Source organism: Protopterus annectens, chromosome 1.part1 (genome assembly GCF_019279795.1).
Source record: "Protopterus annectens isolate FY-2018-M chromosome 1.part1, PAN1.0, whole genome shotgun sequence".
Classification (NCBI taxonomy): Eukaryota; Metazoa; Chordata; order Ceratodontiformes; family Protopteridae; genus Protopterus; species Protopterus annectens.
This window is the reverse complement of record NC_056726.1, coordinates 1,061,502,321-1,061,522,984: the sequence shown is the minus strand read 5'-3', so window position 1 is coordinate 1,061,522,984 and position 20,664 is coordinate 1,061,502,321. Positions and strand designations below refer to the sequence as shown.

General features: G+C 40.9%; 1 protein-coding gene across 1 annotated transcript in view; it reads right to left on the bottom strand.

The window, feature by feature from the left end:
- Positions 1–5,582: 5,582 nt before the first annotated feature.
- Positions 5,583–20,664, bottom strand: part of LOC122808933 (NXPE family member 4-like) — a 575,570-nt gene continuing 560,488 nt past the window's right edge. The window contains exon 5 of the mRNA XM_044080072.1: positions 5,583–9,173. Coding sequence (XP_043936007.1) covers positions 8,629–9,173 — 545 coding nt within the window. The 3' untranslated portion in view covers positions 5,583–8,628. The remainder of the gene's footprint in view (positions 9,174–20,664) is intronic.

The following is a 20,664-nucleotide window of genomic DNA, read 5'->3' as shown; positions in this document are numbered from 1 at the left end:
TACCCGACTGTTGATTTGTGTCGAGTACTTTGGCCAAGTCACGTTACATAGCAAGATAGTGTTGGCATCATATGTACTCTTGGTAACCTTCTTGAAAACAGTGAACAGAGGTAGCAGACATGATGCAGCCTGAACATATCAAATGTGGATGTAGTACACAGTCTGGATATTACCTTTGTCCTTTAAGAGAAGGTCTATGACGACTCCTTGGCCTACCTCACAGATGAGGAGAGTTGGCATGGGTCTGTGACTCCATGCATCAGGTGATGTTCCCCAGAGTCAGGTGGATGCATGTTGCTGTACAACCTTTTATGGGAACATAGGCTAACTGGAGCCTGTGCTAAAGTATGGATCCAACTGCATCTGGCAGATCAGGTTTTAAGTCACACTATAGACAACTTGGGATGTTATCTGGGCCCATAGCATCTGTGTTATTAGCTATAGAGAGCAAACAGATGTGCTGCTCTCCTGAGAATAAAAACTGACTAATGTTTGCATGCATACTTTGGCTGATGGCCAGTGGTGACAGGGCTGTGACGTGAGACAAATTATCAGCTAGCAGATTGTCTATGTCCTCTGGGTGGGTCTGTCTGCTGGCATCAACACACAGATTTGTGCTTATTTGTGTATTCCACTTAACATTTCATATGCAGTAGAATAAATGATTTGTGACAAGACCTTCATACAGCCTTGGTCATTCATCACATTCCACACAGGTTTTAGTGTTTTAGGAAGGTTACCTGTAAGTGCCTCAGCATAAGTAGTTTATTTGTTTAATTAAGAGTAAGTGAGTTGTCAGTGTACAGAAGGCAATTGCTACAATGCCTCAGAATACTCATTTTCAACCAAATTAGCTACAGAGAGAGCCAGGAAGTGCATATCCATGGCCACTGATCTACTAGGGAGGAATGAGGGAAGTTTAAATATTGACTAGGTCAATAGTTCTAACTAAAGACTGTAAAAAAATGCTAAAAAGTGCAGATATTCAACACAAAAACACTCGGTTAATGCAGTTGTGACAAAAACAATGTGAAAAAACAAGTGGCAGAATAGTGGAGATAGTAACGTAAGTCTCAGTTTTTGTACAGTTTAACAGAAACCAGCAACACTCTTCTTCTCAAGTAGAGTGGTCACCAAAAATTGCCAAACACACCAGAGTTTGTAGGTTATAAGCCAAGTGTTGTGCAACTGGATTGCTTAAATAACAGTGGAGATTCAATAAAAAAAACACAAACCTGTCCCTGTGGCCTGTCAAAAACAGCGCATTCTTCTTTCCTTTACACAATTGTGGGCCGAACAATGACTCAGGTCCCCTGTACTCTTACTAAAGTGGAACCAAGGCAGTACAAACTCCCTGTACTCCTGCTAAAGTGGAACCAAGGCAGTACCAACTCCCTGTACTCCTGCTAAAGTGGAACCAAGGCAGTACCAACTCCCTGTACTCCTGCTAAAGTGGAACCAAGGCAGTACCAACTCCCTGTACTCCTGCTAAAGTGGAACCAAGGCAGTACCAACTCCCTGTACTCCTGCTAAAGTGGAACCAAGGCAGTACCAACTCCCTGTACTCCTACTAAAGTGGAACCAAGGCAGTACCAACTCCCTGTACTCCTACTAAAGTGGAACCAAGGCAGTACCAACTCCCTGTACTCCTACTAAAGTGGAACCAAGGCAGTACCAACTAAAGACTGTAAAAAAGATCAAAAAGTGCAAATATTCAAAACAGAAATAATTAATGCAGTGAAAAACAAATGATGAAACAGTGGATTTGCAAATGTAAGTCTTAGCTTTTGTAGGGTTTAGCATGAACCAGATATTCTATTCTTCTCTAACAGTGTGGCCACCAAATGTCACCAAACTTCTCTGGCAGAGATATTCAAATTGTAAACAAGCTAATGATCTAGCCAATCCAATAAAGGCACAACAAGACTTAAACCAGCAATTCCCAGCTCAGAAGGCCATTGGCTATCCTCTAAAGCCACAATATTGTAGACCACAAACCTTCCTAATGTAAAATAACTGGTTTGGAGCCTGAGTGCTTAACCAGATCAAAGACACTTAGAATAACAGAAAGAAGAAGCTTTCACCATCAATTCCCAGCTCAGAATGGATGTGGCTACCCTTTTCTCCCTCAAGATTGTAGACCATAGACCTTCTTAATGTAAAATAATTGGTTTGGAGCCCCAGTGCTTAAACCAGAAAAATACAGTTTTAGAATAACAGACACAATAAGCCTTCAACCAACAATTCCCATCTCAGGAGGGTGTAAGCTACCTCTCCTGCCACAACAGTATAGATCACAATCCTTCCTAATGTAAGATAACTAGTTTGGAGTGCAGTAATAAATTCACAAGATTAAATGCGACTGAACACTTTAAGAATGTGCAGCAAAAAGCTACATAAAGTATGAATAAGCAAAACTATAGTAAAAGCAGCCAAATAAAATGCATTTTTAAGTAAGTGAGATGGTAGGAAACAGAAGATAATTCGAGTTTGAGACTAAAGGGGTGGGGCTTCCCCACCTGTTCTCTCAGTACTCAGTAGAATGAGCTGATGGATGACACTGGGAGGACTATCTAAAGTCAGATTTATAGTATGAGCTGATGAGATGACACTGGGAGGGGTATCTAAAGTCAGATTTATAGTAGGGGGGCCAAGTCAAAACCACCACATTTAAATGCACAGCAGGAGTACGACAGAGTGGGGGGAAAACAAATGCAGACAGATCAGGAATACTTAGGCAGAGAACAGCAGGTCACACAGCACTACAACTGAAGGCCTGTTAAAACTTCAAAAGAAGAAAAAACTAAAACAAAACAGAATGCAATATAAGAGCAAAGATAAAAAATGGAATTAATCAAACATTAAGTGAATAACTCCAATCCAAAAACAAATGCAGACGGAGATCAGGAATACTTAGGTAGAGAACAGCAAGTCACGCAGCACTTCAGCTAAAGATGCCACTAAATGCTTGCAGTTAAATGAGGAATGTTATTTCTCAGGTCTTCCCACTAATTAGCTGGATGTTATTCACTGTCTGCAAAGGACTTTTCTGCTAACTTTTCTAACTGACCATAGCCAAGACCTCTTAAAACTCCAACAAATCAGAAAACTTAAAACAAAACAAATGTAATATATGAAAAAAGATAAAAAATAGAAACAACAAAACCTTAAATGAAAAACTTTAATTCAAAACAAAATGCAGACAGAGATCAGCAATACTTAGAGGACAAGTCACACAGCACTACAGCTAAAGATGCCACTAAATACATGAAGTTAAATGAGGAATGCTATTTCTCAGCTCCTCCCACTAATCTGCCAAAGAATTATTTTCTAACTGACTCAAGCCAAGACCTCTTAAAACTCCAAAAAGAACAAAAAATGAAAGCAAAACATGATGCAAAACAAGTGTAAAGATGAAAAATGTAAGTAACCAAACTCCAATCAAAAATCAAATGCAGACAAAATTCGACAATAATCAGTCAAAGAACAGCAAGTCACACAGCACTACAGCAAAATATGCCACTACATACGTGTAGTTAAATGTGGAATGCTATTTCTTAGATCCTCCCATTAATAACTGAATTGTATTCATTGCCAAAGAATTCTTTTCTAATTGACCCTAGCCAAGACCTCTTAAAACTCCAAAAAGAACAAAAAATGAAAGCAAAACATAATGCAATACAAGTGTAAAGATGAAAAATGTAAGTAACCAAACTCCAATCCAAAATCAAATGCAGACAAAAAACGTCAATAGTCAGTCAAAGAATAGCAAGTCACACAGCACTACAGCTAAAGATGCCACTAAATATGTGTAGTTAAATGAGGAATGCTATTTCTTAGCTCCTCCCACTAATTAACTGAATTTTATTCACTGTTGGCGAAAGATTTTTCTTTCTAACTGGCCCTAGCTAAGACCTCTTAAAACTCCAAAAAGAAAAAAAAAAACCCACAAAACATGCAATATGAGAGTAAAGAAATTTTAGAAGTACATTTGCAGTATATGCATGATACATTTTGTGGTAGCATAGGAAGGAGAGGAGAGGAGGCTATGGATAATGGATAAAATGAGGAGCATCAATATTCCTTTTGGTACAAGAGAAAAAAAGAGTTGAAAGGTAATTGTCGTAACTGTGGGCAGGAGGTTCTCCAGTGACTTTTCTTGTGTGAAATCTGTTGTTTCAGGTATTATGAAGAGCTATAGTAACAGTATAGTATGGTCTTTTTTGATGCTATTATTTGGAAAGCATTAACATAGACATTACTTGATCCATGTGTGCTATTTAAACTGTTGTTCCTTCATCTACAACTGTAGTTACTTGTCTAAAGAATGTAATCACGCTTGGATAGCTGGACCTTGGCTTCACATATCTAAACTAATGTTACCATCTAATGTTACTCTTTCTCCAGAGGGTAGCAGAATGTAAGAAAATACCACTGTTGGTGAGACGTGATGCAGAGAAAGCATTTGACAGATAAAGCTGAGATTTTATGACTAGGGCAATGGAAGCATTTGCATTCCCTAATACAATAAGGTTTATAAGGAGGATATATGAGGGATCGGAGGCAAAAATTAAAGTGGAGTTTCCTCTTTCTACAACTAAAACCAAATGATGAAAGGTCCTGGGGCACAAAACCAAAACTAGAAACAACAAACTACACCCCGGGAGATTGTGTGAGGCTTTGCCAGTTAAAAAACAATCCAAGCCAAATGTGTAGTGAATCCTTTATTGTGTACAAAAATACAGTTTAGTACTTACAGGTGACATACTCCTTTATCATCAACTTTTGTCTCAAATATCCTCCAGACTTCATCAGAACAAAATCAATTATATGAGAGATTGGAGGTAAAAAAGAAAGTGGGGGGTTCCTCTTTGTCTGAACAGAGGAACCAGGCAGGAGTGTCCTCTTTCCCCTTTGTTATTTGCATTATATTTAGAACAATTGGCAAAGAAAATAAGGGACTCAGAAATTCAAGAATATAACTGGCAATCAAGAAAAGTTGGCTTTATTTGCAGATGATATAATTTTGTGGTCGATAAAACCAGAAGAGGACACCCAGATAACTTTACTTGACGAAAATGAGCTGATGTGTCCCAATGACAGGCATACCAAAGTGAAACGCAGGTTGCAGTACCAACCATGTTGTGAATCAGAAACTCACTAGTAAACGCTCTTACCACCTGTTGAGCTTTATGACGTTTCTCACACCATGGAGGTGATCACTTCCTACATAAGCTAGGGTCTACATGATAATCACCTCCTAATTAGTAGATAGTGTACTCCTTGTCTGATGTGTTTTTAGTACCTCACAGAAATTCATGAAAAAGCATTGAATGTTATATTTAGGCCTGTGCAGATACCCACATGCTGTATGGTGTTTCATATTTAGCCAACAACTTTACCATCCAATCAAAAGACTACTTAGTAACACCAGCACTCCTCTTTGAGAAGATGGTACCAGACTCTTTAATTTTCATCCTTTGTACCTGCTGTTCATGCAATAACTGTGCTTGGCAACAACTTTAATTTCCTCTGAAACTAAATGTCAGATTTGCACTTGTGAAAGTAATTTGAAACGTGTGTTTTATAAAAGGAGTTTTATTACCTAACATTAACAATAACAACATCCACATAATGATTTAAACTGGTCAACAGGACACTGCACACAAACAGCCTCATAAAGATCCCAAAACAGAGAACACTAGATAAAGAGTAACATCCCAAAGTACCAGTCCATCGCAACAAGATCACTCAGACACACAGACTGACCACTGCTTGGATTCAGGAAACTCCCAGGTCAAGTAATACCCCACCTCTGGTACAGGTTTAAAATAATTCCGTTCATAAATTCATGGACACAAGAAAAACATACAGACTCCGGCTGCCACCACATATCCATTTATTCCTTCCTTCCCACTCATGTCAATGTTTTTCCTAGCATTTACAAATTGTTGGAGGCCTTACCCACATACATTAAGAGGCACATAGATCCCATAACGTCATTGGACACAGTGGTAACATGATCATGGCTCCTTCATCCTCATCAGACAAACAAACGTATTTATTTCCTTAATTTAACTTATTGGGGACAAGGTGACACATTGTAGGCTTCCCCCATAATTCCTCCATTTCCTGAGTCTTCCTTGGTGCATTCTCTCCATTATTAGAACTTTTTTGCCTATTTTATTGGCACAAATATTCTATGCTGAGTGCTCTTCTTAAGTCTTGCTACAGAATTAAAATGACTAGATTGTGGCTACAATGTTAAAGTTGTATTGGAACGGCTATCTTATCAAAGTCAATGTCAAAGTAAACTTTACTGTCATTTACATCTTCACATAGTGCACCTAAACAAAATTATGTTGCTTTGTTCCCAGTGCAAGAAACATACATACATACATACATATACTATTTAGTAATACTAGGACAGAGACTTGCATACATTACATGTATAAAAAGGTTCATTTAGGGTATTGCACAAGTAGATACTGCACAAACTTGAATTTTCACATTAACAGGTACCTGTGAAGCAAAGATATTGCATAGAGTATTGCACATTCAAATTTCAGGACAGATGAAGATTTGGATATTGCACTAAAGTATGTTTCTAGTAGTAGGGATCTTAGAATAAATGGACATGAGAGTATGTCATTTACTGGATTAGTCATGAGAATATTCAGTTAATTGTTTGAAACGGCAGAATGGCTTCTGGCATGCCTGTTGTTAGACTTCAGAAATCTGATGGATAAGGGGGGAAAAAAGCTTCTACTGAGTCTGGAAGTCTTACAGTGTATGGTATGGTAACGTACACCTGAGGAAAGGTGGGAGAACATACTACAAACAGGGTGAGTATGGTCAGTTATTATCTTTCTAGCTCTTCCAATACATCAAAATTCATGTAGGTCATCCAAGGATGCCAGTGGAGAGAATGATTCTTTCCACTGCTGTTACTACTCTCCGGACAGCCTTGCGGTCTGAGGCATTTCAGTTCCCGTACCATACAATGATGTTGTTTGTCAGTATGTTCTCGATGGTTCTCCTATAGAAGGCTTAGAAGATGGACTGTGACAGGTTTGCTCTCCTAAGTTTCTGTAGGAAGTGCAAAAGTTGCTGCGCTTTTTAGGACAGTGGTGGGTGTGCACAGACCTCTGTCACGTGTACCCAGGAACTTAGTGCTTTGGGCTCTTTCTACTGCTGCCCTCCTGATTTTCCAGAGGTTGATGTGCTCCCTGAGACCTCCTAAAGTCCACAGTCAGCTCCTTGGTCTTGTTGATGTTCACTGGCAGATTGTTGCTGTCACACCAGCCTAGCAGATGTTCCACTTCACTCCTATATGCAGTTTCCATGCCATTCCTGACAAGACCTATGACTGTGGTGTCGTCTGCAAACTTGATAATTCTGTTGGATTCATACCCGGCTACATGGGCATGTGTAAGCAAGGTGAATAGTAGAGGACTCAGGACACAGCCCTGTGGTACACCCCTGTTCAGAGTTAGGCTTTTAGAGCTATTATTTCCCAAATGCCTTTTGGTGTCTGTCTGTGAGAGAGCCTAGAATCCAATAGCACAAGGGGGGTGTTGATGCTCAGTTGGATTAATTTCATCATTAGGTTCTGGGGGATGACAGTATTAAAGGGGGAACTGAAGTCGATGAATAACATCTTGACATAGCTTATGATGTCTTATCCTTAAGACATACCAAACCTCTCTTCGAGATAGAAGGGAATTTATTCTCAGATCCCCACAACTAGATGTCAGAGAAATGAAAGCAATCCATTACAGAAACAGAATGTTTATACATATTCAAAGACTGGATTTCTTCATGTCTTCTTGCCATATTTTCACATTTGTGCAGAGTGCTTCTGTGACTTATCAAAACAGACCTTATCTGCAGAGATAGCATCCAATATCTCCTTATGGAACAGAAATTAATTGTAGATAGAGTCTCCTTAAAGAACATCTTAGGTAGCTGTCCTCCTCAGTTCTGTTACCATATATCAAGAAACCAAACAGCTGTTACCTTCAATGATACAGATAGAGGAGATAATCACCGATGAAGTACTTAACAGAAGTGATACATGGAAGGAAACTCAATGGGTTCAAATGTTTGATTTAGTAAGACTATAGCTCTAGGAAAAAAAAAACTCCACATAAAATTGTATCAAACTTTTTTCTTTCCCTTATTTTGCCTCATAGTATGAACATAGAAAGTTAGAAAGCTCAACTGTAGTAGTCATACTGCCTTTTACATTGAGTGTTTCTAGTGGTTAGTGGTCAGGCATCTCTGTAGACAATAGCTATAGATCAAGGAATCAAAAATTCAACCAGGAAGTTCTCGGTAACTTCAAACATTTCACACTTAGGCTAGGAAAATATTACCTTTCCCCAATATATAGGTTATTCCTATTACACCTCACAGAATTTTACCAATAGATCTTGCATTTTTGCATTCTTAGGTCTTAATTTCTTACTGGCACTTAAAAATGGCCAGGGACTTAGCATCAAATGTCGTTCATTCTGCAATATCTAACTTCAGGCAGTGGGATAAGTCCCAAATCTCATTGTTACCAAATTTATAAAAATAACCGCTATGTATTTAAAAGGTAACCAGGCAAATGCCTACCATAGATCATTGTCTGGGACACACGTACGACAGAAAAAGATCTACCTCACTCTTTATTACTGAAGGTAGTGGGTGGATTCTAAATGAATCAAATGCGACAGTGATATCCCAGGCATTAATTAGTACAACTTTCATACCCTGGAAAACTTCATTAATTGCTCTGTTAAACTCAAAGGACAGCCAATCACTGTTTGCCATTACAAAGCTGTTTATATCTCTGGTGTTTACATTTTTCAAAATGATCACGGTATCAGGATTTCTGGCAATGAGTCTCTCTAATGCAGAGCGAATACTTAGCAGTCTCTGGATGAAAATTTGTAATGGAAATGCTGTAAAATGAGCCCCTAATCCAATGACAACGACATAGTCCTTTCCACCATTTAGAAAATCTATCTCCTGGCTCACAGGGTGCAGGTTTGTATACGGGTATTTGCTGGTGCTTGTGAATGGTGCACCATGAGCAGTCCACCGAAGGTAGATGTTGTTAGTGATGTCAGTTGCCAGATGCTCAAAGTTCTTCTGTTTACCCATAAAATTAAATGCCTTCAGTGCTAAAGAAAAGTGAAAAAGCAAATTGTCTGTTATAATGTTGTAATTATGAAAATGTGTAAAATGCTAAGCACAATATGATTTAATTACTTTTCCCTGCCAAAAGGAGATTACAGTACATTTTAACTTAACTATAAAAAATAATCTGATACTCAAATTAAATGAATTAACTGAAATGTATTTTTATTCCATATGATGCAATCACACTAAAAAGTTTCTCAGGACTCTAAATACATTAATGTCACTATGAAGACAATGTTAATCATCTATATACAACAAAGTTGGCACACTTACCTTGAATTTGAGATCAGATGGGTCAAAAATCTCAAATCAGAAATTACATGAAATCCAAAAGTGCTTCATCAGAAGTACTTTGTAAATCAAAACCAAGAAAATCTAAAGGTGTTACTGCTCAATGCTATGAATCTTAACAAGAAAATCCACTTCATACATGCTCTCCTCATTCTAGAGAGTGCTGATACCAGTGCAGTCATGGAGACATGGTTTAAAGCCACAGAGAGCACACTGGCATTGCTAGGCTAAAATGCCTTCTATACATTTAGAACGGCTACTATGATGGTAAGAGATAAGAAAGGATATCTAAGTGGAAGCCTTTAGAAGTCTAAACTTAAGTTACTTGTAGATCATGCCACAGATTAGCCCCCCCAAACTATCTAGTTTGACCAGTTCTATAACAAACTGGAAAGAATAGCAGATAAAGATACAAATCCCTCAGGATTTATGGTTTTCACCTCATGTAACTGTTTCTGAAAGGTTTTAATTCTCAATAACTGATTTCAGAACTGTGACTTGTTTCAGGAGTGCATTACAGTGATTATTGATTTCACAGAAAGTTCTGTAGAAAATGTGATATAGACCGTGACAACAGAGACTCACTTTCTGGACCATCTACTAAGCCTAGTTGCCTTCTTTCTAGATAAACTGCAAGATGCTACTTCACTACTGTGTTATTTGTTTGTTTTGTTCCATTCAGCACTCAAACTGCTATATGTCAGACATTGTATATATGAACGTGTATAAGACACTTGTCCTTGGCTCCAATTTTAAACCTTTCAAATGTGGTATGACTATAGCATGCCTAAAAGTACAATGTACTACTGAATTCATAATTTTTTCTTATTCAGAAATTGCATGCAAAAATATGCATACCATTGTCAAGGGAAACAAATTACGACAATGCAATAAAATATTTTGGTGCATGTCGCTCTGAGGGATTGGGATTTCTTTAAGTGTAGCATGTCCAACAGCTCTGGGTTTGACATGGCCTTGTATGTTAAGCAGAGATCGCCTCTGAGTAGACGATATGCAACAGAGTACAGCTGGAGTTTTTTAAGGTGGTCCGTGTAGGGCATTTGCTTTAGGCCTGTGATTCTTTTAGGGAGGTATTTCTGCAGCCTTTCCAGTTGTTGCAGATGTCTTGAGAGGTACATACCAAACGGGGCATTGTATTCTACAATGGGTCTAATGAGGGATGAGTACATTGGGACAATGACCTCCTTTTTTCCGGATGAAAAGCCCTTAGTGATGAGATGTGCCACATAGAAGGATTTCCTGACTGATGTGGTTATCGAAGGTGAGACCACTGTCCACCTGTGTCTCTAAGTCTCTTATCACACTTTCGGTGTTTGCCACCTATATGGTAATTCACGGATACATGTTTTTTTCCCAAAGGGGATGACTATACATTTCTTGGCATTGAGTTTGAGCCCATGGCTCTGGCACCAAGCATCTGTTTCTGTAAAGCCCTTTTGTAGAGTATCCACATCATTTGGGGATTCAATAATGGCTCCCAGTTTGCAGTAATCTGCGAACTTTGTTATCTAGAGTCCCTTAGTGTTCAGAAAAGTAGATGCCAAACAAGAGCGGTCCCAGGACTGAACCCTGAGGTACTCCACTTGTCACTTGTCTGGAGCTGGATTTGGAGTCGGCTACTTTTACAGTGTGGGTTCTATCAGTAAGCCAGTTAGCAACCCATTGGGTGACGTAGGGATTAATGCCCAGCTTAGTAAGTTTATCTATGATTCCAGAGTGGGGGATGGTGCCAAAGGCCTTGGCAAGGTCTAGATAGGCTATGTGGACCACCTTACCCTTGTCCATGGCTCTGGAGACTGATTCGAAGAAGTCAGTCAGGTTCAGGAGACAAGATCGGCCCTTCACGAACCCAAACTGGGTGGGGTCCAGTGTTTGAAGGTTGCCAATGTCTTTGTTTATAAGTTCCATGATAATATGCTCCATGGCCTTGCAGATAAGGCTTGTCAGACTGATGGGATGGTAGTTTCCAGGATACAAGGTGGATCCCCCCTTGTGGTGTGGGATAACTGTAGCTTTGTGCCACTCAGTGGGCATGAAACCTGAGGTGAGGCTATGATTAAACATGACACTTAGGTGAGGTGCCAGTTCATATTATAGTTCATGTAGTACACAGCCCGGGATGTCATCTGGTCCCATGGATGCTGTATTCTTAGCTTTGGAGAGTGCATTTTTTACCTGTGTGGCCGTTATTACCAGAATTTGGCAATCTTCCGGTATTGAGATGGGCCATTTAGGGGGTGAAGTTGGCACTGAATCGATCTGCCACGATATTGGCAATATCCTTGGGATCAGTATATTTAATGCCATTCTGTTTTAGCTCAGAGCAGATCTGAGCATTGCCATTTAGATTCTTGACATAGTTATAGAATGCCTTGTGGTTGTCTTTGGTATCTTTGGCAATTTTATTTTCGTAACGAGCTTTGGAGGATTTTATGAGGGATCTCAGTTTCTTACTGAGGCTGGTAAGGAAGTGTTTTGCATCCTGGGATTTTCCTCTTTTCTGCAAAGTTTGTTTATGGCAGGGGACCACCAGATTGGCTTCCTTTTTTTGGATGAGAGCATCTAGGTTCGATTTGGGATGGCACGATTCATGCATGAGTGGATGTGCTTAGTGTAGGATTCGGCAGTTGAACTTTCAGTTCCCGTCTGCATGGGTGTCATGAAGTTTGTCACTTCTGACTTGAATAGCATGAAGTTGGCTTTGGAGATGTTTTTTATGGAGGTTTCCTTACTGGGGGGTGGGGGCGGGATGTGGATGTTAACAGTGATTAGCTTATGGTCAGACCTGACTAACGAGAGGGTGACCATAGGTGTGGAGCATCGATTTCCCATGTTGGTAAAGACCAGGTCTAGGATATTGGACCCCTGGTGGGACTATGGATTAATTGATCCAGGGAGTTGGAATTTATGAATTCCAAGAACCGTTGGGCAAAGGTGTTGGTACTTGAGTAGTTTTCCCAGTTAATGGCAGGGTAGTTAAAATCACCCAGTATTAGGGTGTTTGATTCTATCTTAATATTTTCCAGTATGTTTAGAAAGGTGTAGTGAGAATCTTGGGTCATGGTGGAGGATCTGCAGCAAGCTACAATTTGGATTGCAGTCTTACCTAGTGTTAGTTGCACCTGGAGAATTTCAGATGCATTGTGTTGGGCAACTAGCCTGGTGGTGTGAATATCCTTGGTGAATATTGACACTCCTCCACCTTTAGTGTTTCAGTCCTGCTTTGGTGGCCGAAAAGTGTGGTAAGAGTCGTAGCCTGGCATTGCAGGGGTGCTCTCTGGAGCCTTGAACCAGGTCTCAGTTACTGCACAGATATCAATGTTCTCCACTTTTAGGAGTGCCTCAAGAGAGTGAATTTTCAGGTTTAGACTTCTAGCATTGAGTAGCATTACCTTCTGTTACGGTGGTGGTTTTGTCCTTTGAACTTTGCCTAAAAAAGGCACTATAGGGGTGGCAAGAGCCTTAGCCAGTAACCTGAATCCCAGGGGCGACAGGTGCAGACTATCTCTGGTAAAGCATCGTGGTCTGTCAATCATGTCATCCCAGACAGACAGATGCTGGATCCCCTTTGAATGACACCAGAAGCTTAGCCAATTGTTGAAGTCAATCATTTTGTCCTTATATTGTGGTATCATTCTGGGTGAAGGCAGGATGCTACTCAGGGCTAGGGTCATACCTGCCTGAGCCACATGATCCAAGAGATCTTCCATGTCTCTTTTCATGTAGTCCAGGGAGGTACGTCTCAAGTCATTCACTCCAGCATGGACAATGACAGAGTCATATTTGTCCTTGTTGTGGAGTGACTTAAGTGCATGCTTTATGTGGTGGATCCTGGCACCCGACAGGCAGCTGACTGTAATTTTCTCCTTGTTCAACCTGGTGAGAGGGACATCAGTGTGCCGGACTATAGAGTCACCTATGACTAAAGTGTTAGGTACATTGTCTTGCCTTAGGGGCTATTGCTGGGTGGCACACTGGTGTTGTGAACTGTGACACTTTGGTTGTGATTGGTGTTTGTTTGCATTTCAGCTTCAGAGGTCCTTGTTGCTTTGGCAGGTTACAGTTAAGGGCCTCTGCATATGTGGATTTAGTGTTGCTATATGTGGGTGTTGGTGGTGTGGGTTTAGAAGGGCTATGTGTTGCTGGAGGTGTAGTGTGGGTGGTAACCTTCTCTTCTTGACTGTCTAGCACAATCTTGGGTGGAGAGAGCTTTGCTTCCATTTTGGCTATGTAAGTGCATCTCTCACAGGTTGTAGTGTTGGGTGGTAGGAGGAAAGGGTTGTCTGTGTACATAAGGCAATTGCTGCATTGCCCCAGTATACCCAGATTCACCAGGTGGACAGGAGAAATCACTGGTAGCTGACCCTTGGACATGCCTGGTTTGGTGCTTTTTTTTTTTTGTAAAGTACAGGAGCTGTTTTCCCTTACCTTAGCAAGGTACTTTGCAATTATAGGCTGTTTAGTGCCTACTGTTAATTTCTCCTTATTAACAAGGAGAGTTGAGTGTTTGTGTCAGTTTAAGGCTTCCTAGTGCTTTCCAGCAGGTATTAGAGAAAGTGCTAGTCACAGGGATGCTTAAAGTTAAGATGAAAAAAAATGCACACTGCAGTGTGCACTCGAGAAGTTATATGTGAAAGTAGGTAACTTGTTTTACCTGTTTAAAAAGTTAAGGTTTAGTGGAGAGTTACTATTTTTAAAACAGCAAGATGGGTTGAAAGGGGTGGTCACTTTTGTATTCTGGTACTATTGAATACAGTAAGATGGCCATTAAATTTAAATAGTTGAAGGGGAAGGGTTTTTGATTTTGTGATTACTCACACAAGCCAGAGAAAGTAGAGAGGAAATGAAATATATGGTCAGATTAACATAAGAGGCAGGCAACTAGAAAGACAGTGGTATTTAACAAGACAACTGTAACTGGGTGGGAGGGCGGGGAAAAAATTCTGCCTGACTCAGAAGAGAGAGAGCTGTGGTCGCTTTTGAAGCTTTAATATGCTGTTAAAGCAGAATGCAAGTAAAACACAAGGTAAAGAAAGCAAACTACAGTATTTAAAATATACAAAATACAAAAAAATAAAAGCAAACTAACCTTTCCTTCACAGCAAAGTGTAGCAGAGTCTGGATGAGCCTTTCTGGTAACGGTCTGAAATGTTTTATTTTACCCCTTAAATAGAAGGTGTAGTTCCTAGCTCCACCCCTCAGTTAACAAATGATTAACCTTAAGTGACTTTTTCTATCTTATGAATGTGTCCTTAATTGATCATTTCTGCCTGACTCCGATCTAATTTCTGCCTGACTCAGAAGAGAGAGAGAGAGCTGTGGTCTCATTTGAAGTTTTAATATGCTGTTAAAGCAGAATGCAAGTAAAACACAAGGTAAAGAAAACAAACTACAGTATTTAAAATACACAAAATACAAAAAATAAAAGCAAAGTAACCTTTCCTTCACAGCAAAGTGTAGCAGAGTCTAGATGAGCTTTTCTGGTAACGGTCTGAAATGTTTTATTTTACCCCTTAAATAGAAGGTTTAGTTCCTAGCTCCACCCCTCAGTTAAATGATTAACCTTAAGTGACCTCATATCTTATGAATGAGTCCTTAATTGATCAGTTCTAATTTCTGCCTGACTCAGTTCTAATTTCTGCCTGACTCAGAAGAGAGAGAGAGAGAGAGAGCTGTGATCTCATTTGAAGTTTTAATATGCTGTTAAAGCAGAATGCAAGTAAAACACAAGGTAAAGAAAACAAACTACAGTATTTAAAATACACAAAATACAAAAAGTAAAAGCAAACTAACCTTTCCTTCACAGCAGAGTGTAGCAGAGTCTGGATGAGCCTTTCTGGTAAAGTTATAAAATGTTTTATTTTACCCCTTAAATAGAAGGTTTAGTTCCTAGCTCCACCCCTCAGTTAACAAATGATTAACCTTAAGTGACCTCTTCTATCTTATGAATGCGTCCTTAATTGATCATTTCTGCCTGACTCGGTTCTAATTTCTGCCTGACTCAGAAGAGAGAGAGCTGTGGTCTCTTTTGAAGTTTTAATATGCTGTTAAAGTAGAATGCAAGTAAAACACAAGGTAAAGAAAACAAACTACATTATTTAAAATATACAAAATACAAAAAATAAAAGCAAACTAACCTTTCCTTCACAGCAAAGTGTAGCAGTGTCTGGATGAGCATTTCTGGTAAAGCTCTGAAATGCTTTATTTTACTCCTTAAATAGAAGGTTTAGTTTCTAGCTCCACCCCCTCAGTTAAATGATTAACCTTAAGTGACCTCTTCTATCTTATGAATGAGTCCTTAATTGATCAGTTCTAATTTCACACACACCATAAACCCAGTCTCACATAGAACTATCACAACTACAAATCAAACACATAAACACACAAAGACATACTCGGAGGCACTGATCAAAAATCTACCAAAACAGCAGAGGCCTCCAAAGCAGACACCCAAACAACTGCCACCTCATGACATAACACAAGCAACACATAGATCACAAAGTCAGTGTGCAAATCAGTCACAGCCCTTAAGGCCAAACACAATGCCAGACACACTTGTCATAGGTGACTCCATAATCAGACACACTGACGTCCCACTCACCAGACTGAACAAGGAGAGGGTCACAGTAAGCTGCCTGTCGGGCGCTAGAATCCACCACATAACACAAGCACTCAGGTCACTCCACAGCAAGTACAAGTATGACTCAGTCATTGTCCATGCCGGTGTGAATGACCTGAGACATACCTCCCTGGACTACATGGAAAGAGACATAAAGGAGCTCTCAGATTATGTAGCCCAGGCTGGTATGACCCTGACCCTGAGCAGTATCCTACTTTCACCAAGAATGATGCCACAATACAGAGACAAAATGATCAGTTTTAATAATTGGCTTAATTTCTGGTGTCATTCTAAGGGGATCCAATGTCTGTCTGCCTGGAATGACATGCTTGACAAGCCACGCTGCTTCAAGGGATGGCTTGCACCTGTCACCCTGGGTTTCGGATATTGGCAAAGGCTCTTGCCACCCCATAGTGCCTTTTTAGACAAGGCTCAAATTCTAAACCCACCACCCTAGAAAACAATAATGGAAAAAACTAAGGGTAATGCTGCTCAATGCCAGAAGTCTAAATCTCAAGATGCACGCCCTCGAAGCCCTCCTCAGTATGGAGAACATCGATGTCTGTGCTGTGACTGAAACCTGGTTCAAGGCTCCTGAGAGCACCCGGCACTATCAGGTTTTACCTCATATCATGCTCCGCCCCAAAACCCGGACCGTACCACAAAAGGAGGGTGTATCCATATTCATCAAGGATACCCACACCTCCAGGCTGGTGGCAACTCACGAAGCATCAGAGACCATTCAGGTGCAATTAACCATAGGCAAAACTGCTCCACAGTTTGTAGCATGTTACAGGCCACCCTCTCAAACTCAGGAACCCCACACAGCCTTCCTGAAGACACTGGAGAGTATAAATGTCTCTCCAAACACCATCATATTGGGTGACTTCAACTACCCAAACATAGACTGGGAACATTACTCAAGCCCCAATACCCTAGCCCAAAGGTTCCTTGAGTTCATAAACTCAAATGCTATGGAACAACTTGTCACCATTCCCACAAGAGGTGAAAATATAGTAGACCTGATCACAAACATGGGGACAAAATGCTCCACACCGGAAGTATATCCCTCATTGGTGAGATCAGACCATAAACTAATCTCACTGGAGATCCACATCCCGCCCCCACCCCCAACATAAAAGACCACAGTGAAGAACTTCTCAAAAGCCAACTTCACACTTCTTAAGACTGGTGTGGTATTCTTCAAGGCCCCTGAGCCATTAGAAACCACAACCCACGCTGCTAAATCCTTTACAAATGCTTTCTACGAGCACCTCCAGGATTGCATGGATCATGCAATCCCAAATAAAATCAAGACCCTTTCCACCAAAGGCAAGCGCCCAATCTGGTGGACCCCAGCCATAAACAAACTTTACAACAAGAGGAGAAAGCTACTACAAGATAGAGCAAAATCCCTAAAAGGGAAGACATCTCTGATCAATACTTGTAAAAAAACTACGATCACTCATAAAATCATCCAAGGCCAACTTTGAGAGAAAAATCGCCAAGGACTCAAAAGACAATCATAAGGCCTTCTTTAGCTATGTTAGAAATCTGGGTGGAAACTCCCAGATATTCTCAGAATTAGTCCAAAATGATACAAAAATCACTGAACCCACAGACATTGCAAACATACTGGCAGACAGGTTCAGTGAAAATTTCTCCTCCCTCCCCCCAAAAGGAGAAATATCTATCCCAGCAGAGTGTAGCCTCCCAATCCTCTCAAATGCCCAGGTAAGCTGCTCTCTCTAAAGCTAAAAACACAGCATCAATGGGACTGGATGGTGTCCCCGGCTGTGTGCTACACGAACTCAATGAGGAACTAAACCCACACATAAGGCTGCTGTTTAATCTTAGCCTTACCACAGGATACGTACCCAAAGAGTGGCGTACGGCAACTGTGGTCCCTCTCCACAAAGGCGGTGCTTCTACGGACCCTGGTAATTACCGCCTCATAACCTTAACGAGCCTGGTCTGCAAAGCTATGGAGAGGATCATAATGGAACTCATAAAGACATAGGGGACCTACAGACATTGGATCCTACCCAATTCGGCTTTGTCAAGGGCAGATCATTCCTCTTGAACTTGGTCGACTTTTTTGAAAGTCACCAAGGCTTTTTTGAAACAGTCACCAAGGCCATTGATGAGGGTAAGGCAGTTCACACAGCCTACCTTGACCTTGCAAAAGCTTTCGACACAATACCCCACTCGGGTATCATAGAAAAGCTCACCAGCTTAAATGTAAACCTATATGTCACAAGATGGGTTGCAAACTGGCTCAAGGACAGAACCCACAGGGTTAGAGTTGCTGGTGCCATGTCAGACTCCAAGCCGGTCACAAGCGGTGTCCCACAGGGCTCAGTCCTGGGCCCCCTCTTGTTCGGCATCTACTTTTCAGAAGTGCAGGCAAACATAGGAGGATTGTGGCTGACAAAGTTTGCAGATGACTGCAAACTGGGCGCCATAGTTGAAAATACATCAGACACAGATATCCTTCAGAGAGGTCTCATAGAAACGGATAACTGGTGCCAGAGCCATGGCCTTAAGCTAAACGCCAAAAAATGTATAGTCATACCCTTTGGTAAAAACAAGGTAACCCCAAGTTACCACATAGGTGGCAATCCATTAAACGCCAAAAAATGTATAGTCATACCCTTTGGTAAAAACAAGGTAACCCCAAGTTACCACATAGGTGGCAATCCATTAAGCACAGAAGAAGTTATCAGGGACCTGGGGACCCAGGTTGACAGTAACCTTTCTTTTGACACTCACATTGCCAAAGTGGTTAGGAGGACCTTCTACATTGCCCACCTGATTATGAAGGGATTCACATCCAGATCAAGGGAGGTCATTGTTCCCCTGTACTCTTCACTTATCAGACCAATGATTGAGTACAATGCCCCATTCGGAATGTATCTTACCCGATACCTGCAGCAATTAAAGACCCCAAAAGTTCCTCACCAAAAGGATAAAGGGGCTCAAAAATATGCCATATGCTGCCCGACTGAAGAAACTCCAGCTCTATTCAGTCGCATACCGTCTGCTCAGAGGTGACCTGTGCCTGACATACAAGGCCATGTCCAACCCGGAATTAATGGACATGCTCCACCTCAAAAAATCCAAATCCACCAGAGCCACAAGAGCAAGAGACTTAAACCTCAACACGGATATAAATAGGACGTGCTGGAGGGACAGATTCATCACTCAGAGACTCTCTATGCTGTGGAACAGAATCCCGGTCCATGTGAGACAGAGCACCTCGCTGGCTCTCTTCAAGAGGAATCTTGACCAGTGGATGGGAGATCGTAGGTTTACCCCAGGGATCATCTCTGTATCACTGCTGGACAGAGGCATGGCAAACTAATGGGTATAGTATTCTTCAACCTAAGGGGTGGTGAAAGCAACACAACTCTGGCTAGGCTTATAAATGCCCTAGGGCAGATAGCCTAGTATGAACCTATGCCTGACTCTGTTCTAATTTCTGCCTGACTCAAAAGAGAGAGAGAGCTGTGGTCTCTTTTGAAGTTTTAATATGCTGTTAAAGCGGAATGCAAGTAAAACACAATGTAAAGAAAGCAAACTGCAGTATTTAAAATATACAAAATACAAAAAATAAAAGCAAACTAACCTTTCCTTCACAGCAAAGTGTAGCAGAGTCTGGATGAGCCTTTCTGGTAAAGCTCTGAAATGTTTTATTTTACCCTTTAAATAGAAGGTTTAGTTCCTAGCTCCACCCCTCAGTTAACAGATGATTAACCTTAAGTGACCTCTTCTACCTTATGAATGAGTCCTTAATTGATCAGTTCTAATTTCTGCCAGACTCCGTTCTAATTTCTGCCTGACTCAGAAGAGAGAGAGAGAGAGAGCTGTGGTCTCTTTTGAAGTTTTAATATGCTGTTAAAGCAGAATGCAAGAAAAACACAAGGTAAAGGAAACAAACTACAGTATTTAAAATATACAAAATACAAAAAATAAAAGCAAACTAACCTTTCCTTCACTCGAAAGTGTAGCAGAGTCTGGATGAGCCTTTCTGGTAAAGCCTTTCTGGTTGTCATGCCTACGTAAAATGCCTTGCAGTGACTGCATTTGTCTAAGGACACTATGTTAGTACTATTGTCGTCATTGTGGTGTCTGAATGTCAGAGGGAGTTTTTTGTGTGGGTAACGAGACTGGGTTGTGTGAGGATGTGTTTGCAGCAGATACTGTGGCCTCATGGGTGCGTGCCTGGGGGCGGCTGGGGGGCTGCAGCTGTGGTACATGGGCTTCTTTCTAGGTATCTTTTGAGGGAGTAAGTTCTCTTGTAACAGAAGCTGGGGGAGTCCCCTGGCATGCTGTTAAGTTCCACGTTACTTGCAATGATGCCCCAGTACTTCGAGATGGTGTCTCTGATGGTGGTGCTATTGTTGCTAATGGGGATGGGGATACGTGGTTGTGGGGCTTCTGGTTTGTTTGTGCCCTCTGCAAACCCGTGGATGAGGATGGGTTTGTGCCTCGTGTGTCTGTTGGCTTGTACTTCTGTGGCTGCCCTGTGGACCAGCTCT